The 22,571-nt window shown below is 42.3% G+C and overlaps 1 protein-coding gene across 1 annotated transcript; it reads left to right on the top strand.

Annotated features, from left to right (window-relative positions):
• Nucleotides 1–18,983: 18,983 nt before the first annotated feature.
• LOC139569691 (recoverin-like) lies at nt 18,984–20,860 on the top strand. The gene is made up of 5 exons (XM_071391097.1): nt 18,984–19,273; nt 19,381–19,518; nt 19,629–19,779; nt 19,904–20,015; nt 20,167–20,860. Exons 1-5 carry the CDS (start codon nt 19,182–19,184, stop codon nt 20,283–20,285), a joined length of 612 nt encoding a protein of 203 aa, XP_071247198.1. The 5' UTR covers nt 18,984–19,181; the 3' UTR covers nt 20,286–20,860.
• Nucleotides 20,861–22,571: the final 1,711 nt, after the last annotated feature.

Raw genomic sequence — 22,571 nt, 5'->3', positions numbered from 1 at the left:
TTTTAATTGGAAATATATATTTTTTAATTGGAAATATATATATTTTTAAATTGCAGCCGCAGAGTTTTAAAACAGCCTATCACTCTAATATCGTTGCTTTAAATCAGAGCAGGCACAAGCAGTCTCTCTCCGTCCATTCCATTCAAATGTAATCCTGTTTCAGATATTTACAGTATATACTGTATATATAGCCTGTATATACAGTACCAGTCAAAAGTTTGGACACACCTACTCATTCCAGGGTTTCTCTTTATTTTTACTACATTGTGTAAAAACAGTGAAGACATCAAAACTATGAAATAACACATATGGAATCATCTAGTAACCAAAAAAATTATTAAACAATTCAACATATATGTTATATTTGAGATTCTTCAAAGTAGGGACCCTTTGCCTTGATGACAGCTGTGCACACTCTTGGCATTCTCTCATCCAGCTTCCTGAGGTAGTCACCTGGAATGCATTTCAATGAACAGGTGTGCCTTGTTAAAAGTGCATTTGTGGAATTTCTATCCTTCTTAATGTGTTTGAGCCAATCATGTGACATTGTCTGTAATTTATTTAGAATTCAAGGCACACTTAATGTGTTTGAGCCAATCAGGTGACATTGTCTGTAATTTATTTAGAATTCAAGGCACACTTAATGTGTTTGAGCCAATCAGGTGACATTGTCTGTAATTTATTTAGAATTCAAGGCACACTTAATGTGTTTGAGCCAATCAGGTGACATTGTCTGTAATTTATTTAGAATTCAAGGCACACTTAATGTATTTGAGCCAATCAGGTGACATTGTCTGTAATTTATTTAGAATTCAAGGCACACTTAATGTGTTTGAGCCAATCAGGTGACATTGTCTGTAATTTATTCAGAATTCAAGGCACACTTAATGTGTTTGAGCCAATCAGGTGACATTGTCTGTAATTTATTTAGAATTCAAGGCACACTTACTGTGTTTGAACCAATCAGGTGACATTGTCTGTAATTTATTTAGAATTCAAGGCACACTTAATGTGTTTGAGCCAATCAGGTGACATTGTCTGTAATTTATTTAGAATTCAAGGCACACTTAACCCACATGGCTACCACAGCATTTTACAGCGATACCATCTGGTTTGCGCTTAGTGGGATTATCATTTCTTTTTTAACAGGACAGTGAAGTAGTGAAGTAAAAGTAGTCAAAAATATAAATAGTAAAGTACAGATACCCCCCAAAACGACTTAAAGTATTTTAACTTAAGTATTTTACACCACTGATTCCATATGAGTTATTTCAGTTTTGATGTGTTCACTATTATTCTACAGAAAATAGTAAATAATAAAGGAAAAAACAGGAATGAGTAGGTGTGTCCAAACTTGTGACTGGTACTGTAGGCTACTTAACAGCTTCTACCCTCAAACCATAAGATTCCTGAACAGCAAATCAAGTTGCTACCCGGACTATTTGCATTTCCCCCCCATTTTTACACTGCCGCTACTCTCACTGCTGCTACTCGTTTATTATCCATGCATAGTCACTTTGCCTCTACCTACATGTACATATTACCTCAATTACCTCAACTAATACACATTGACTCTGTAGCTCCGCACATTGACTCTATACCGGTACCCCCTGTATATAGCCTGCTACTGTTATTTTATTGTTGCTCCTTAGTTATTTGTTATTTTTCTATTTTGATCTATTTATTTTTTTCTTCAGTTTATTTTAGTAAATACTTTTTTAACAATTTTTTTTCTTAAAACTGCATTGTTGGTTAAGGGCTTGTAAGTAAGCATTTTACTGTAAGGTCTACTACAGCTGTTGTATTCGGGGGATGTGACAAATAACATTTGATTTGATTTTTGATTTGAAGAGCTTTGCACACCTGGACTGTGCAATATTTGCCCATTATTATTATTGTTTTAATTCTTAAAGGTCTGTCTAGGAGATGATGGGGGTCATGGCTAGACAGCTATTTTCAAGTCTTGCCATAGATTTTCAAACAGATTTAAGTCAAAACTGTAACTTGGCCACTCGGGAACATTCACTGTCTTCTTGGTAAGCAACTCCAGTGTAGATTTGGCCTTGTGTTTTAGGTTACTGTCCTGCTGAAAGGTGAATTCCTCTCCCAGTGTCTGGTGCAAAGCAGCTTTTTATCTAGGATTTTGCCTGTGCTTAGCTCCGTCCCATTTCTTTTTATCCTGATAAACTCCCCAGTCTTTATCGATGTCAAGCCTACCCATTTCATGATGCAGCCACCACCATGCTTGAAAATAAGGAGGCAGTTACTTAATGATGTGTTGTGTTGGATTTGTCCCAAACATGGGCTTTGCATTTAGGCCAAAAAGGACGACTGTATCTTTGATGTGTTTGGGTGGTTGAATATACCACCATAATTATGAACTTGACCATGCTTAAAGAGATATTCAATGTTTAATTGTTATTGTTACCCATCTACCAATTACTGCTCTTCTTTACGAGGCTTTTGAAAACCTCCCTGGTCTTTGTAGTTGAATCTGTGCTTGAAGTTCTATACTTGACCGAGGGACTTTACAGATGTTGTATGTAGGGGGGACAGAAGAAAGGCTAGTCACTAAAACATCATGTCAACCCCTTCAGACCTTGGGACTATAAGTTTCTATATGTGCAAAGCATAGATCTGAGATATTGAGCATTAGAGTTTTCACATCACAGATCTCAGAGCTGTTTTGTAGCTCATTCTTCTTTCATAACCCAGTAAGGTCCTCACCTTAAAGGTACCTAAAGTGCTGAGTATCAAAATCCTAAGCCATTTGTAAATCTGTTTTTTTTAGGGGTGGGGGGGCTACGTTATGGCCATTCTTCAGATAAAGTTGTTAAAAAAAATCAAAGTAAATGCAAAATGTATGGTTTTGAGATAATGGGTATTTTTCAAGTCCCAGATCTCACAATTGTTTTTTGATGTCTTCCTCTTCATGACTCAATAAATACAGTGCATTTGGAAAGTATTCAGACCCGTTGACTTATTCCACATTTTGTTACGTTACAGCCTTATTTATTTTTTATTTTTATTCCCCTCTTCAATCTACACACAATACCCCATATTGACAAAGTAAAAGCAGGTTTTTAAACATTTTTGCAAATGTATAAAAAATAAAAAACTGAAATATTATATTTACGTAAGTATTCAGACCCTTTACTCAGTCTTTTGTTGAAGCAATTACAGCCTTGAGTCCTCTTGGCTTTGACGCTACAATTCTTGGCACACCTGTATCTGGGGAATTTCTCAAAATTCTTCTCTGCAGATCCTCTCAAGCTCTGTCAGGTTGGATGGGGAGCGTCGCTGCACAGCTATTTTCAGGTCTCTCCAGAGATGTTCGATCAGGTTCAAGTCCTGGCTCTGGCTCGACTACTCAAGAACATTCAGAGACTTGTCCCGAAGCCACTCCTGTGTTGTCTTGGCTGTTTGCTTAGGGTCTTTGTCCTGTTGGAAGGTGAACCTTCGCCCCCAGTCTGAGGTCCTGAGCGCTCTGGAGCAGGTTTTCATCAAGGATCTCTCTGTACTTTGCTCCGTTCATCTTTCCCTCGATCCTGACTAGTCTCCCAGCCCCTGACGCTGAATATCATCCCCACAGCTGCCACCACCATGCATCACCGTAGGGACGGTGACAGGGTTCCTCCAGATGTGACGCTTGGCATTCATTCCAAAGAGTTCAATCTTGGTTTCATCAGACCAGAGGATCTTGTTTCTCATGATCTGAGAATCCTTTTGGTGTCTTTTGGAAAAATCCAAGCGTGCTTTCATGTGCCTTTTACTGAGGAGTGGCTTCTGTCTGGCCACTACCATAAAGGCCTGATTGGTGGAGTGCTGCAGAGATGGTTGTCCTTCTGGAAGGTTCTCCCGTCTCCACAGAGGAACTCTGGAGCTTTTTCATATTGACCATCGGGTTCTTGGTCACCTCCCTGACCAAGGCCCTTCTCCCCCGATTGCTCAGTTTGGCTGGGTGCCCAGCTCTAGAAATAGTCTTGGTAGTTCCAAACTTCTTCCATTTAAGAATGATGGAGGCCACTGTCTTCTTGGGGACCTTCAATGCTGCAGAAGTTATTTGGTACCCTTCCCCAGATCTGTGCCTCAACACAATCCTGTCTCAGAGCTCTACGGACAGTTCCTTCCACCTCATGGCTTGGTTTTTGCTCTGACATGCACTGTCAACTGTGGGACCTTATATAGACACTTGTGTGCCTTTCCAAATCATGTCCAATCATTTGAATTTATCACAGGTGGACTCATCTCAAGGATGATCAATGGAAACACGATGCACCTGAGCTCAATTTCGAGTCTCATAGCAAAGGGTCTGAATGCTTATGTAAATAAGATATTACTGTTTTTTACCTTTAATACATTTGCAAACATGTCTGAAAACCTGTTTTCGCTTTGTCATTATGGGGTATCGTGTGTAGATTGATGAGGAAAACATTTCATTTAATCCAGTTTAGATTAAGGCTGTAATGTAACAAAAGGTGAAAAAAGTCAAGGGGTCTAAATACTTTCCAAATGCACTGTATATCACCTTACAGACAATTATTTTTGATTGACAACCAAGTATTGTGTAATTGGATTGCAGACAGAACCAAATAGCATCAAGTTAAAAGGTGTTTGCTCAGACAGAACCTAATAGCACCAAGTTAAAAGGTGTTTGCTCAGACAGAACCAAATAGCATCAAGTTATAAGGTGTTTGCTCAGACAGAACCAAATAGCATCAAGTTAAAAGGTGTTTGCTCAGACAGAACCTAATAGCACCAAGTTAAAAGGTGTTTGCTCAGACAGAACTTTCAGATTATACATTTTTCTTTCATTGTAAATGGATTTCAAGAAAAAGCGGACATACCACATAAAAAGGACCACCTAAAGGGAATCTCTATGTGAATAACTGATTTTTAACCAAAATGTCAGATAGAACTTTAGTTCCAAGGTCATGCCCTATTTTTAACACATCGTCCATGTAATTCATGTGATTTGTTAAGCCACATTTTACTACTGAACTAATTTAGTCTTGCCTAAACAAAGGGGGTGAATACTTAAGCAACGACTATATTTTAGTTATTTCATTTTTATTCATTTGGAAATATGTTTCTTTTCACTTTTACATTATGGAGTATTTTGTGAAGATCATTGACAACAATCCCACTTTGTAATACATGAACATTTGAAAACATCCAAGGGGGGTGAGTACTTATGATACCCACTGTACATAATTTACACACGCACGCACGCACGCACGCACGCACGCACGCACGCACGCACGCACGCACGCACGCACGCACACACACACACACACACACACACACACACACACACACACACACACACAGAGAAGTCAGCTCAGACAGATCCAGCTCAGCCTGGTCCAGCTCATGAGCTCCATCAACAACAGCACATTTTTATTTCGAAAGGAAAATGTATGTGTTTTTTCAACAAATGTCAATGCATCGATTTGTTCTTCTAATCAAATCGCTTAAAATTAAAACTTACTGATTCCTGTATCAAGACACTGAATATCAAATCACCTTGAAAAGGAAAGATGCACATGTATTTTACCAGGTAAGTTGACTGAGAACACATTCTCATTTACAGCAGTGACCTGGGGTATAGTTACAGGGGAGAGGAAGGGGATGAATGTGCCAATTGGAAGCTGGGGATGATTAGGTGGCCATGATGGTATGAGGACCAGATTGGGGGGGCCAGTCATGATACTGGAGTTAATAGCCCTACTCTTACAATAAGTGCCATGGGATCATTAGTGACCAGTCCGGACACCCATTTAACACCCCATGTGAAAGCCGGCACCCTACACAGGGTAATGTCCCCAATCACTACACTGGGGCATTGGGATATTGTTTTTTAGACCAGAGGAAAGAGTCCCTTCTACTGGCCCTCCAACACCACTTCCAGCAGCATCTGGTCTCCCAGCCAGGACCAACCCTGCTTAGCTTCAGATGCAAGCCAGCAGTGGGTTGCATGGTGGTATGCTGCTGGCACATCCCTAGTACAAACCCCGGCCACCTCTCAATTCAGACCGGCTAAAGCAAACTCTAGGTTGTCTAATAGACAACATGATTTGTCTTGCAGAAGAAGCTGATGAAGCAGTTTTTGGTGCTCCAGAGACAAGGCCTCCAGAGTCATGTCCCTCACCACACCACCGTGGAGGACATGAGCAACTGGCTGGTAAAGAACAAGTCCCTGGAGCGGTGAGTACAGCTACTTGTACTATGTACCATATCATTAGGAATCAGAATACTAGAATGGACATGAAACTTCATACGACACTTTAAAAAGTCAGCCATTTTGGTAAGGGAGTTGGTCAGCCAGTGCTGTGATAAAATATTGTGTGAAACAATGAATTTGAAGATTATCTGCACAGTATGTTTGTGAGCTACAGTGGTGACCCGTCATTCAGGATAGGTGGGGCAGAATTGTATCATTCCGAACTTTATCCACAACGTTCTATTACATTTTGTTGCAACTGGAGGGATACCTCTCCATCCATTCTAGCAGCAGGCTACACAGAGAATGGAACAGCTGTGTAGGGGAAACAGCTTGATTCACACAAAATGGAATAAAACGTTGCGGTTACATTTGGAATGACACAATTTCATGTGTACAACATCTAAAGACCAGCTTCACTATATTGAGAGCATTTGATCATGTCTTTTCAGAGCCCCACTACTGCAAAACGATGATGAGGAAGTGAATCGCTGGTCGGGGTACGTTTTTCAAAAACAAGTACAATTGCTAAAAAATGTCAGGACCCTTCTGTAACATGCCATTTACATCAAAAATATAGATTTTTTTAGTACGTACAATATGTTATGAATTAGCAATACATAAGACATGTTCCGCATTCCACTTATTTGTGGCTAATGTCAGCTAGGTGGCTAACTTTAGCTAGGCTAGGGGTTAGGGGTTATGGTTAGGGGAAGGGTTATATTACAAGCTAAGTAGTTGTAAAGTAGCTAAAAAGTTCTAAGTAGTTGCAAAGTTGCTAATTAGCTGAAATTATAAAGTTGTCAATGATGTGATTCGAACACGCAACCTTTGGGTCTTCCCCAACTAACCTCCTTCATTTTGTTTTTGGCTTAAATATCCTTATTTATTATGTACAACGTAACATATCATACTCATTTGAGTGTCACAGATTTACATTTACCATGTTACGTCTAGTATTTGAGGCCAGGCTGCTGTACTGCAATTCACTCTGGATTTCTCCCTGACCACAATGGCTGCCATTTTCCTCCCATTCTGTAACTTTGAGGGTTTATGACATAGCCCTTATAATTTAATAGGATCTCAATGCCATGTACACTACCACTGTCATTCACTTCAAGGGCGTAGACATGCCCACTGGGGAGCCAGGCCCACCCACTCGGCTTGAGTAAAGAAATATGTATATATTTTTTTTATTGCTTGTGTTCTGAATGGACACGATTTTCTTTTTACCTAAACATGCGAACACCATCAGATAGAATTCATAGCAATCAGTGCACAAATTTTATGAAATATAACAGAACAGATGATCTGGAATGACATTCACTGTCACGGGATGGGTTGCCAAAAATAACTAACTGAAAGCCACACTCCCAATAAGCCACAAATGTGACTGCATTGAGGCATATTTCACTGTGCTTCTATGGCTATATGCATCATGCCACTGCCTATTTCATTTGTTCATTTAGCAAACAATTCAGCTCATAATTCAGTGCCTTTATCAGTCAACATATCTATACTGTAGCTTCACTTAGCTTTAAAATGCTACATTTTCTCTCAGCCTCATGGCAAAATGTGTACAATAGCAGGAAGTTTCTGGCCCACCCAAATGTCTGCAGGCCCACCCATCAACACATTTCTGGTTACGCCACTGAATCACGGTCATAGGCTCAATGGGAAATCAATGTGAAAGTAGAGGAAGGAGAAAAAAGGCAGGAATGTTCAGTTGCTCTGTATTTGATTTTAAGGTTCAGGAAGGAAGCAGAGGAAGGGAATGACATAAGTCACCTGGTAAGAGATTAGAAATATGTCTACAGTATAAGTTAAGTGGAGATAATATACAGTTAGTGAGTTATCCTTTCTAATAAACAATGTCCTTATTTGGCATTGGCTCATGGTACGTTGATATCCATATTTTCCCCTCACTGCTATGGGCATTAATGGCACCCCCTGTTTCCTGTGACAGACCTGGGAGGTGAACACTCAACTCAGAATGAGGGACGTTGAACATGAGGCTTTTACTGAGTTGGCCACCGACCTTAGTCAGGCCATTGACTCACTTGACTTTACTGCTGATCTCTCCTACCTGTGAGTCACATTCACTCTTTATGTTACAGTTGTTTGGTCTATGTATTATTCTATCCATCCACTGATGCTAAATGAAATGACTAGTGCAGGGGCCGATATCAAACTTAATTTACTGTATGTAGCACATTTCTTACAGAGGACGCGTTTCAAAGTGCATAAAAGTGTTTCCTCTGTCTCTCTGGCTTGTATATTTTAGAAACCCTGAGGCCTGCGATGAGGTTGTAAGAGCTCTAAAGAGCATTTCCCAGAGCCTGGCCTTCCAGCCGTACTCCAAGCTGTGCTGTCCCCCTAAGGTGGTGGTGGACATCGTGTCCAGGCTGCTCCAGGCCCTCTGGTCCTGCCAGATGGAAAGCCCCTGTGACCGGTCCTCCATGGCCCTGAGCGACATGAGTGTCACCATAGTGCTGGCAGTAGTGGAGAACCTCTCTAGAGTTCTGAAGGCTCCTCCTGTCGCTCAAGTCTACTACTCCCGTTCCACTGGTGTCAGGATGGTCCACTCACTCAACCGTAAGATCCAGTGCCTAAGCAGCCCTGAGGACCTTAGGAGAGCTCTTTTCACCCAAAGTTCCACCCTGATCAGCACCATCATTGAAGCTGTGAGCACCAAAGTCCAGAGGCTGTTTGAAGCTCCTGCTGACTACATTCCATTAAGCTCTATCCGCCGCTGGCTATCAGAGCCCAAGGCGAGCGAGGTTCGTCCAAAGTGCCCTGACCAGCTGGTAATCTCCTCGGAGCTCCTGAGGAACATCATTGGTATGATAGTTTATGTAGTCTTCGAAGGCCACCTAGAGGAAGACATCAACCTTCATTACTGGCCCCTCATAAACGACATAATCCACCAGCTGTCACTGTGTGGGGTTAAAGTCACAAAGAAAGGGGGCAAGGCCAACTGGCATATTGGCTGGTACCAGATCCATGAGATGGTGACAAACATCCATACTCATCTTCACCACTATACTGGCACAGAGCTGGTACTTAAGATTGCAACATCTGCCAGGGCCACCATGCTAACGAGGCACATGGTTCACCATGTGGTGGAGGAGCTGGTAAAGCTGAAGGACGTGGATGAAGGGACACCAGCTTCAGGGAGCAGTGAGGTAAGCAATGATTACAAGTCTTTATCTTTATGAAAGTCCACTCATACAAAGCATTTTTTGCTGTTGTTGTTGGTAAAAAGAAGATTCGCAATGTCGCAAATATTACGTTAAATATGATGTCCTTGTTGCTTTCAGTCTGTGGACATGAACCTGGCAATCACCGACCACATTGTCCCTAACCTTGTCAAAGTGGTGGATTGGCTTCAACCCCTGGCCACTACCCCCATGGTGGACATCACAGCACCCCTAATCACTAACCCCGTCAAAGTGGACAACATCACAACAACCATGACCACAATTCCAGTTGACCTCCAGTCAGGTGAGTTAAATTGACACGGATCACTTTGACAGGTTATCATGTCTTACTGTAATATAACTTATTAGCTAATGTTTTGTAACTAGACAGTTTTGTAATAAGTTGTGTTTGTATGAGATTGATCTTCTCCTTCTAATTTCAAGGGAATGTTGTGGTAAAACACTCAGCACCCTGCATTCCACCTGTAGGCTTTGCCCCGGCACCATTCATATTACCCCCAGGCTTTGCCACTGCATCCTGCACCCCACCACCAGGCTTTGCCCCTCTATCCTGCCCCCCACCACCTGGCTTTGCCATTATATCCTGCCCCCCACCACAAGGCTTTGCCCCTCTATCCTTCCCCCCACCACCAGGCTTTGCCCCTCTATCCTGCCCCCCACCACTTGGCTTTGCCATTATATCCTGCCCCCCACCACCAGGCTTTGCCCCTCTATCCTTCCCCCCACCACCAGGCTTTGCCCCTCTATCCTGCCCCCCACCACTTGGCTTTGCCATTATATCCTGCCCCACACCACCTGGCTTTGCCATTCTATCCTGCCCCCCACCACCAGGCTTTGCCCCTCTATCCTGCCCCCCACCACCTGGCTTTGCCATTCTATCCTGCCCCCCACCACCAGGCTTTGCCCCTCTATCATGCCCCCCACCACCAGGCTTTGCCCTTCCATCCTTCCCCCCACCACCAGGCTTTGCCCCTCTATCCTTCCCCCCACCACCAGGATTTGCCCCTCTATCCTGCCCCCCACCACCAGGCTTTGCCCCTCTATCATGCCCCCCACCACCAGGCTTTGCCCCTCTATCCTGCCCCCCACCACCAGGCTTTGCCCCTCTATCATGCCCCCCACCACCAGGCTTTGCCCTTCTATCCTGCCCCCCACCACCAGGCTTTGCCCCTCTATCCTGCCCCCCACCACCAGGATTTGCCCAGGCATCATGCCCCCCACCACCAGGCTTTGCCCCTCTATCCTGCCCCCCACCACCAGGATCTGCCCAGGCTTCATGCCCCCCACCACCAGGCTTTGCCCCGGCGTCATGCCACCTACCACTCACTATCGCTGATCATATCTGCACGCTGATTCAGAGCATCACTGCCAGATCCAACAACATCGTCAACAAGGAGCTGGAGAAGTGTGTCGACTCTTATAGTAAGAGCATCTGGGCTGACACTTTCTACTGCGAGTACATGAAGATGTACCCATCACCCCAGGGGATTGAAGCCTTCTCATTTGATGAGGAGAGATTTTTCGTGGTGGCCAACATAATCGGCAGAATATTGCAGAACAACCTCCAGCTCGAGATGCTCCTCTCAGTGGAAGACTTTAACGTGGATGAAGTGGGGAGACGTGGGGTAAGCAACGATCACAAGTGTTTATCCTTATGAAAGTCCACTCATTCAATTTTCTCTGATAAAAATACAAAACATTTTTGGTAAAGAGGAGATATGAAATGTAACAACTGTTCTGTTAAATATTGTGTCCTTGTTGCTTTCAGTCTGTGGACTTGAACCTGGCAATCCCAGAAACCCCTAACCCTGTCAAAGTGGTAGACATCACAACACCCCTGACCACTAATCCAGTCAACCTTGAGGTTTTGGATGAAACACTTGTCCTTCAGTCAGGTGAGTTACACTGTCACAATCACTTTGACGGGTGATAATTTTTCACTGTAGTGTAACTTACTGGCTAAAGTTTTATAACTAGACAGTTTGGTAATTAAGTTAAAGACGTCCTCCAGAGATTGTTGAACTTTTCCTGTTAAAAAGCGATATCCCAAGTATTAATCCAGTAAAGTACACACACTAAAGCAGTGGTCACCAACCGGCCAATCGCAATCGACTGGTCGATCTCCAAGGCATTCCTAGTCAATCACCAAACATTTATGTAAAGAACCCAACAATAAAGCCTTCAAGTTTTTATGTAAGACTGATCTTCACTTTGTCCGCCACCAACAGGCTTTGCCACGGCACACTGCACCCCAACACCAGATTTTGCCCCAGCACCCTGCAATCCACCCCCAGGCTTTGCCCTGGCAACCTGCACTTCGTCGCCAAGCTTTGCCGCTAATGCCATGCAGGGCTTTGGCACGGAAGTCATCCTGAAACAAATGGTCCTGCTATTCTTGGAGAGGCTCCCTCCTGCGTCAGAGGACCTTGAGTCAGAGTTCCTGACTATCACCGATCGTATCTGCACGCTGTTTCAAAGCATCACTGCCAGATTCCGCAACATCGTTAATGAGGAGCTGGAGAAGTGTACCGACTCTGACAGTAAGAAGTACTGGGCTTACACCTTCTACTGGGAGTACATGAAGAGGTACCCATCATCCCAGTGCCTGGGGATTGAAGCCTTCACATGTGATGAGGAGAGATGTTTAGTGGTGGCCAAATTGTTTGCAAAGAAGATGTGCCCCAAGATGCTCCCCTCAGCAGCAGACTTCGACGAGGCTGAAGATTCAGGCAGCAATGGAGTAAGCGATGATTTCAAGTGTTTATCTTTATGAAAGTCCACTCATTAAATTATCTCTGATAAAAATACAAATAAATGTCAATGTTGGGAAAAAGGAGATATGAAATGTAGCAAATGTTCTGTTAAATATTGTGTCCTTGTTGCTTTCAGTCTGTGGACTTGAACCTGGCAATCCCAGAGACCCCTAACCCTGTCAAAGTGGTAGACATCACAACACCCCTGACCACTAATCCAGTCAACCTTGAGGTTTTGGATGAAACACTTGTCCTTCAGTCAGGTGAGTTACACTGTCACAATCACTTTGACAGGTGATCATTTTTCACTGTAGTGTAACTTACTGGCTAAAGTTTTATAACTAGACAGTTTGGTAATTAAGTTAAAGACGTCCTCCAGAGATTGTTGAAGTTTTCCTGTTAAAAAGCGATATCCCAAGTATAAATCCAGTAAAGTACACACACTAAAGCAGTGGTCACCAACCGGCCAATCGCTATTGACTGGTCGATCTCCAAGGCATTCCTAGTCAATCACCAAACATGTATGTAAAAAAACCAACAATAAAGCCTTCAAGTTTTTATGTAAGACTGATCTTCACTTTGTCCGCCACCAACAGGCTTTGCCACGGCACACTGCACCCCAACACCAGATTTTGCCCCAGCACCCTGCAATCCACCCCCAGGCTTTGCCCTGGCAACCTGCAGCTCGTCGCCAAGCTTTGCCGCTAATGCCATGCAGGGCTTTGGCACGGAAGTCATCCTGAAACAAATGGTCCTGCTATTCTTGGAGAGGCTCCCTCCTGCGTCAGAGGACCTTGAGTCAGAGTTCCTGACTTTCACCGATCGTATCTGCACGCTGTTTCAAAGCATCACTGCCAGATTCCGCAACATCGTTAATGAGGAGCTGGAGAAGTGTACCGACTCTGACAGTAAGAAGTACTGGGCTTACACCTTCTACTGGGAGTACATGAAGAGGTACCCATCATCCCAGTGCCTGGGGATTGAAGCCTTCACATGTGATGAGGAGAGATGTTTAGTGGTGGCCAAATTGTTTGCAAAGAAGATGTGCCCCAAGATGCTCCCCTCAGCAGCAGACTTCGACGAGGCTGAAGATTCAGGCAGCAATGGAGTAAGCAATGATTTCAAGTGTTTATCTTTATGAAAGTCCACTCATTAAATTATCTCTGATGAAAATACAAATAAATGTCAATGTTGGGAAAAAGGAGATATGAAATGTAGCAAATGTTCTGTTAAATATTGTGTCCTTGTTGCTTTCAGTCTGTGGACTTGAACCTGGCAATCTCAGAGACCCCTAACCCTGTTAAAGTGGTAGACATCACAACACCCCTGACCACTAATCCAGTCAACCTTGAGGTTTTGGATGAAACACTTGTCCTTCAGTCAGGTGAGTTACACTGTCACAATCACTTTGACAGGTGATCATTTTTCACTGTAGTGTAACTTACTGGCTAAAGTTTTATAACTAGACCGTTTGGTAATTAAGTTAAAGACGTCCTCCAGAGATTGTTGAACTTTTCCTGTTGAAAAGCGCTATCCCAAGTATAAGTCCAGTAAAGTACACACACTAAAGCAGTGGTCACCAACCAGCCAATCGCTATTGACTGGTCGATCTCCAAGGCATTTCTAGTCAATCATCAAACATTTATGTAAAAAAGCCAACAATAAAGCCTTAAGTTCCTATTTTGTGTATTACTTTCACGCTGTTGGTTGTAGGTGCACTTGATTCAGCAGTCCTAGCACCGGGAAGGCATAGTGTTCCCATTTTGAACTATTTCTTGTGTCTGAAGGTAGAAATCCGCCTACCCGGCAGGCGCAGATAGCAAATCAACTGCACCTACTGTATAGGCCTACCGCTGGCCAATCAGATAGCCTGCACATTTTCCTTGAGCCATAGACTGTAAAATGAAGTCTTGAACGCACAGCAAATTTCATATTGTGACACTTCAAAACCTTTAAAACCATGACAAGAGAGAGACTCAACGAATACAGCAAGGCGCTGTTCTTTTAATGAGTAAGTTCATGTTTAAGTTGTTATTCAGCATTGTCAACACTTTGTTCAACACTTAAATCCATAAAATGCGAGTTGTCCATATTTCCACTCACGCTACAACCAGCACTGCAAGCTGCAATGAATGAGTATGGCAAAGTGTTCCGATAAGCTTGTGTTATTATTAGCGGCGTGTCTTCTGTTTTTATATTGAGGGATATCTCACTGGTCATGGGAGTAACAACATGAATTGGTGCATGAGGTGGAAATAATGCAGTGGGCCTTGAGTTTCACCCTCAGCTGGAGTGCAGAGGGGACGGTGAGTCGGGTGAGAGGCAGCCTCACTGCTTCTCCCTCCCTCTCCTCAGACTGACCATCAGATGCAGGCCATCAGTCCTGCAAAACAATTCAAGTGAATTATTATGCTCACTCAGCTGTGCCTCCCAAATAATACAACAAATTATCTAATTACCAGTATTATCATATATCAAAAAATATATATATATTATTTAAACACACGGTCTGAAAAGATCAACATTGGCAGGCCAATCCAAGCGTAGCCAATATGCAGTGATAATGTATTGGGCCTATAGCCTACTGAACAAACCTCATTGCTACAGAACAGTTTTGAAATAGTTAATGTTGCATAAGTTAACTTTTTTTAAAGTCATGTTTAAAAACAATCTGAGCACTATATCTGGACTTGCATCTTGACTCAGAAAGTGATCTTGACTCAGAAAGTGATCTTGACTCAGAAAGTGATCTTGACTCAGAAAGTGATCTTGTGATCTTGACTCAGAAAGTGATCTTGTGATCTTGACTCAGAAAGTGATTTTGACTCAGAAAGTGATCTTGACTCAGAAAGTGATTTTGACTCAGAAAGTGATCTTGTGATCTTGACTCAGAAAGTGATCTTGACTCAGAAAGTGATCTTGACTCAGAAAAGGTTGGTGACTACTGCTCTCAAGGGGAAAATTATAAGTTTTGAGCGAAATACAGTTTCTTAGAGACAACTGCCAACTTCAAGGAGCAGGCCATTCAAGGTGTTGGTCTAATGGTGATCTGTGATGTCATTGGCCTCCCCCTTGCTTGAGGAACAACAGAGAAGCAATATAGAACAAAAGAGAAATGGCCCACCCCGAAACTTGTGCTATGTCATGACATACCTAGACCACCTGTTGAGAGGTGACTTTTGTTAAGCACATCAGGTGTTAACTGAGGTGAAAAGGACACTAGAGTGCCACTTCAAGTTTTTATGTAAGACTGATCTTAATTTTGTCCGCAACCAACAGGCTTTGCCCCGGCACACTGCATTCCACCCCAAGGCTTTTCCTCAGCACCCTGCATTCCACCCCCAGGCTTTGCCCTGACAACCTGCACCGCATCGCCAAGCTTCGCCGCTAATGCCATGCCAGGCTCTGGCACGAAAATCATCCCTAAACACATGGTCCTGCTATTCTTGGAGAGGCTCCCTCCTGCATCAGAGGACCTTGAGTCAGAGTTCCTCACTATCGCCGATCGTATCTGCACTCTGTTTCAGAGCATCACTTCCAGATTCCGCAACATCATTAATGAGCAGCTGGAGAAGTGTACCGACTCTGACAGTAAGCAGTACTGGGCTTACACCTTCTACTGGGAGTACATGAAGAGGTACCCATCATCCCAGTGCCTGGGGATTGAAGCCTTCACATGTGATGAGGAGAGATGTTTAGTGGTGGCCAACTTGTTTGCAAAGAAATTGTACCCCAAGATGTTCCTCTCAGCAGCAGACGTTGACGAGGCTGAAGATTCAGGAAGCAATGGAGTAAGCGATGATTTCAAGTGTTTATCTTATTAAAGTCCACTCATTCAGTTATGTCTGATCCAAAAATGTATTGTTGTCAATAATGTTAATGAAAAATGTAAAACGTACATCTGCAGTGTTGCAAATGTTATGTTAAATAATAAACGTCTTAAATATTTAATATTTTTGCTTTCAGTCTGTGGACATGAACCTGGCAATTGCCGACGAATTTGTCCCTCACCCTGTCAAGGTGTTGGAGTTGCTTCGACCCCTGTCACTGCCAGACATTAAAAAGCCCTTGACCACTATCCATGACAAAGTGCTGGACAACACAACAACAACCCTGGTTGATGCCCCAGTTAAGGTGGACAACATCACAACACCCCTAGCCACTAATCCAGTCAACCTTAAGGCTACGGATGAACCAGTTGACCTCCAGTCAGGTGAGTTACATTAACACAGATCACTTTGACAGGTTATCATTTCCCTCTGTAATATATGGTATTAGCTAATGTTTAATTTTAACATGACAGTTTTGTAACTAACTCATTTGTAAGTAATTTAAGCTATCGTGATTGATCTTCTCCTTCTCATTTCCAGAAGATGTTGTGGTCATTAAACCAAAGAAAAGCAGAGTCATGAGATTCTTCCGTCGACTTTTCTGCTGCATATACGAAGATGATTTGATGGTGTGAACCTGACCAGCTTTTCAGCAGATGACTTCAGCTCACACACAAACACACGGGCACAGACACACACGTTTACGCATACGCACGCACGCACGCACACACACACACACACACACATACACACGCACACACACACACATACACACGCACACACACACACGGACGCGCACACACACGTTTATGCATACACACATGCACACATGCACACATGCACACATGCACACATGCACGCACACACACACACACACACACACACACACACACACACACACACACACACACACACACACACACACACACACACACACACACACACACACACACACACACAGAAACACACACACACAGAAACACAGACACACAGACACACACACACCAGTTGTTGTTTCGCATGTTAAATATTTCTCTATACTTTTTTCCTCATTAAATATTTTATTATGTCTTCATTCAATTACTATTTTTACTATTTACAGTAGCAATCGATTTGTATTGTTATTTTTTTGTAACTATTTACAGTTTCAATTCACATTTCATCACAAACTTAAATGACATATTATTTATGCATCAACATGTATTGAACGTGTGTAAGCCTGAGTTTCCTAGTTTAATAACTGTATTTCTTCGGTTTTCCAGCAGACGGGAGTCTTGTTTAATATCTGAAGTCATGTATGTTACAGTAATTCTGATGACCTTGTATCTTGGTATATATGTTTTTAGTCATTATCATGTACTATAAAAAATACTACATTGAATCTATATATATATATACGTTGACAAGCATGACCACAGTACAAAGAACAATGGTCTTTATGTATATGCTATTAAACTAGTAGTCTGAAAGATAGGGCCATATCCAATAATATCTTTCTTTCTTTGATTGCAAAATCTCTATGGGTAATCCACAGGGGTCCCTGTTGGAATAGATAGATTAGGGAAACCAAAGAAAGCTTTACAGTTGACTTTGCAGCAGGGATCTGGTTCATTTCAGTTCCAAGTGATTTTGATGGCCATGCCTCTCCCAACATGCTTGGAGAGGGTAGAAAGTTTTAAGTTCTTCGGCGTACACATCACGGACAAACTGAAATGGTCCACCCACACAGACAGCATTGTGAAGAAGGCGCAGCAGCGCCTCTTCAACCTCAGGAGGCTGAAGAAATTTGGCTTGTCACCAAAAGCACTCACAAACTTTTACAGATGCACAATCGAGAGCATCCTGTCCGGCTGTATTACCGCCTGGTACGGCAACTGCTCCGCCCACAACCGTAAGGCTCTCCAGAGGGTAGTGAGGTCTGCACAACACATCACCGGGGGCAAACTACCTGCCCTCCAGGACACCTACACCACCCGATGTCACAGGAAGGCCAAAAAGATCATCAAGGACAACAACCACCTGAGCCACTGCCTGTTCACCCCGCTATCATTCAGAAGGCGAGGTCAGTACAGGTGCATCAAAGCTGGGACCGAGAGACTGAAAAACAGCTTCTATCTCAAGGCCATCAGACTGTTAAACAGCCATCACTAACATTGAGTTGCTGCTGCCAACATACTGACTCAACTCCAGCCACTTTAATAATGAAAAAATTGATGTAATAAGTGTATCACTAGCCACTTTAAACAATGCCACTTTATATAAAGTTTACATACCCTACATTACTCATCTCATATGTATATACTGTACTCTATACCATCTACTGCATCTTGCCTATGCCGTTTGGCCATCGCTCATTCATATTTTTTTATGTACATATTCTTATTCATTCCTTTACACTTGTGTGTATAAGGTAGGTGTTGTGAAATTGTTTGGTTAGATTACTTGTAAGAAACTACTGCATGGTCGGAACTAGAAGCACAAGCATTTCGCTACACTCGCATTAACATCTGCTAACCATGTGAATGTGACAAATAAAATTTGATTTGAACACATTAAAATCTTTGAAATTGTTGCATGTTGCATTTATATTTTTGTTCAATATATACATATATTTATACATATAAAAACATTTTTTTTTACCTCAGTAATTGACAAATTACAATGTCATACTTATGAATAATCACAGCTTGTGATAGTGATGACTCATGTTCATATGTGTTTTATGCCTATCACTGAGTATCAGTGTAAAACAGGTAATACACAGACACCAATCTAATCAAACAGTATTAGACCATGAGGTTCCCTGCTGTTTAATCCCTATCCATTTCAACGTAGGTGTCAGTTGAGTGCACTGAAAATCACCAGCTGTGTGTACTATAATCTCCCCTACACCCAGTCTGGACCAATACCAATCTGTCTTCATTTAAATAGCAGAGAACAAGAGGGCCAGTGTTTGTTTCTGGTCAGAGCAGAGGTGCACCAGACTAGGATTGAGTGGGTCCCCTCACATGAGAGATCAGAGAAAACAAAGAGACTGTGGAAAAGAAAGAAACTGATAAAGAACAAAGGAGGAATCGAGCAAAATAGAGCAACGGACAGAGAGGGAAGAAACAGAGAGAAAAATAGAGGACAACGATCCCGAAACACAGGAGAGATGGGCAACAGCAAAAGTGTCTCCCTGTCCAAGGATCTCCTAGAGGAGCTGAAACTGAACACCAAGTACAGCGAGGAGCAGCTATGTACCGGGTACCTAGAACTTACAATTCTGGTCAAAATAAATACACTTTATAGAGAGAAGGGTGTCATTTGAGACGTAGCTACTGTTTGATACATCTTTATTTCATCCTCTATAGGTACCAGACCTTCCTGAGAGAGTGTCCCAGTGGGCAAATCAGCAAGCAGCAGTTTGAGGCCATCTACATCAAATTCTTCCCCGACGCAGACCCCAAGGCTTATGCACGCCACGTCTTCAGGAGCTTCGATTCCAACAGGTGATGGATGATATGATCATTACAACGTTCCTGCTGATTTGCACTGCTCTGCATAATTAGCACTTGTGGGATATAGAAACAGAGTAATTGAATGATATTGAACCCTGCAGTGATGGGATGCTGGACTTTAAGGAGTACATCATGGCCCTGCACTTGACCTCCTCTGGGAGGACCATACAGAAACTGGAGTGGGCGTTCAACCTGTACGACGTCGACCACAACAGAAGCATAACCAAGAAGGAGATCCAGGAGATCGTCGAGGTCAGTTGTAGAGTCGTTGTGAAATAGATGTGATGAAGTAGGTGTAAGAGATGAGATGTGGTCACATCATGTTTTGCGTGCTGCTCAAATCTCAATAATGATGAAAGAAACTTTCTGTTTATAGTCGATATTCAACATGATCTCCAAAGAGGACCAAAAGAATCTTCCTGATGATGAGAACACACCAGAGAAGAGAGCTGATAAAATCTGGGACTTCTTCGGCAAGAAAGAAAATGGTAAGCCTTGTTTTCATGTTTAAGAACCACTCAAAGAATAGTTCAAGAAAATCATGTATATTGTATTTTGATGAATGCATTTTGAGCTTATGTGCAATGAGCATTGTAAATATATCTATTATTGTATCTGTTATGTGTTCTGTCCTTTCAGATAAGCTAACAGAGGAGGAGTTTATCCAGGGAGTGATGGACAACAAGAACATCCTCAGACTGGTGCAGTTTGACCAGCCACAGAAGGTACAGGAGAGACTGAATGAGATGAAACATTAGCTGCTGACTACGCCATCTTTTTAACGTGTTTTTCACTTCAACTTTATATTTCCACGTTAGTCTCACTGGGACAAAATATTCACATCAAGAGAGACCTGAAGCTTGCAATTGTTGTTGTTAAGTTTGTAACAGCACTTGTTCAAGTGTGCCGTTGAAACGGTACGTTTATGTGGTCTCTTTTGTTTACCGTATATACATTTTTATTATTTAGTAAATCAGTAGCAGAGATTTGTTTCAAACACAAAATGTAATACAAAATTCCTTTTAATGTATATATTCCTTTAAGGATACATTTTAGATATGACAAATACATGATAATACCCACATCATGCACATTACTGTAATATATATATCCTTCACACTGTACTTTGTCAAAGACCAATATTAGTATGTTCAATACCAACACTTACCTGTCAATGCTCTACTGTTTTGAGTGTATTAAATTATGTTTATATATCTGCCGTTAGTACCTTTATGTGATAAGGTTTCATTTGAGTCATTTAATTGTTTTTCTGATAACATTTACATAAATACAGCACCAGTCAAATGTTTGGACACATCTACTCATTCAACGTTTTTTTTAATTTTATTTTTTTACTATTTTCAACATTGTAGAATAATAGTGAAGACGTCAAAACTATAGAATAAAACATATGGAATCATTTAGTAAGCAAAAAAGTTTTAAACAAATCTAAATATAGTTTATATTTCAGAATCTTCAAAGTAGCCACCCTTTGCCTTGATGAGAGCCTTGCACATTCTTGGCATTCTCTCAACCAGCTTCATGAGGTAGTCACCTGGAATGCATTTATATTAACAGGTGTGCCTTGTTAAAACTTAATTTCTGGAATTTCATTCCTTTTTAATGCTTTTGAGCCAATCAGTTGTGTTGTGACATAGTAGGGGTGATATACAGACGATAGCCCTATTTGGTTAAAGACCAAGTCCATATTATGGAAAGAACTGCTCAAATAAGCAAAGAGAAATGACAGTCCATCATTACTTTAAGACACGAAGGTCAGTCAATCCGGAACATTTCAAGAACATTGAAAGTTTCTTCAAGTGCAGTCGCAAAACCCATCAAGCACTATGATGAAACTGGCTTTCATGAGGACCGCCACAGGAAAGGAAGACCCAGAGTTACCTCTGCTGCAGAGGACAAGTTCATTAGAGTTACCAGCCTTAGACATTGCACCCCAAATAAATGCTTCACAGAGTTCAAATAACAGACACATCTCAACATCAACTGTTCAGAGGAGACTGCGTGAATCAGGCCTTCGTGGTCGAATTGCTGCAAAGAAACCACTATTAAAAGGACACCAATAATAAGAAGAGACTTGCTTGGGCCAAGAAACATGAGCAATGGACATTAGAATGGTGGAAATCTGTCCTTTGGTCTGATGAGTCCAAATTTGAGATTTTTGGTTCCAACCGCTGTGTCTTTGTGAGACGCAGAGTAGGTGAATGGATGATTTCCGAATGTCTGGTTCCCACCGTGAAGCATGGAGGAGGTGGTGTGATGGTGAGGGTGTACTTTGCTGGTGACACTGTCACTGATTTATTTAGAATTCAAGACACACTTAAGCAGCATGGCTACCACAGCATTCTGCAGCAATATGCCATCCCATCTGGTTTGCGCTTAGTGGGACTATCATTTGCTTTTCAACAGGACAATAACCCAACACACCTCCAGGCTGTGTAAGGGCTATTTGACCAAGAAGGAGAGTGATGGAGTGCTGCATCAGATGACCTGGCCTCCACAATCCCCTGACCTCAACCCAGTGGAGATGGTTTGGGATGAGTTGGACCGCAGAGTGAAGTAAAAGCAGCCAACAAGTGCTCAGCATAAGTGACTCGTTTCAGGAAAATAGGGTCACTACTTCACAGGAGAGCCGTTTGAACGTAAACTTTTTTAAATTAAGGCAGAAATGCCTCCTCGAACAGTGAACTTTCATGTGCCTTAATAACAAACTTGTATGCCATCTGTAAATACGCATAAAATTGTTAAATGACGAGCCTGGTTGGTTTAGCCACAGAAAAAAGGAGCAACCTTCCCGCTAGCAATGATTGGTTGACATAATGAGTGGGCTGGACATGCCGAGAGATGAGTTTGGATTGGTTTGACATATAGCACGCTTCTGTCTATTTGAGCTGGTCAGTATGTGTAGGTAATCCTGTCTAATGCAGCTTTTTTTATGTATCGCGTAGTTAAACTGCAAGTGTTGTTGTCCACTTTCTGGAGGACCGAGTTTTGAAATCAGTGGAATTCGAGTATGATAGCTAAGG

The sequence above is a fragment of the Salvelinus alpinus genome, chromosome 3 (genome assembly GCF_045679555.1).
Source record: "Salvelinus alpinus chromosome 3, SLU_Salpinus.1, whole genome shotgun sequence".
NCBI lineage: Eukaryota > Metazoa > Chordata > Actinopteri > Salmoniformes > Salmonidae > Salvelinus > Salvelinus alpinus.
The sequence above is the reverse complement of the archived record's forward strand: the minus strand, read 5'-3'. Positions and strand labels throughout refer to the sequence as shown.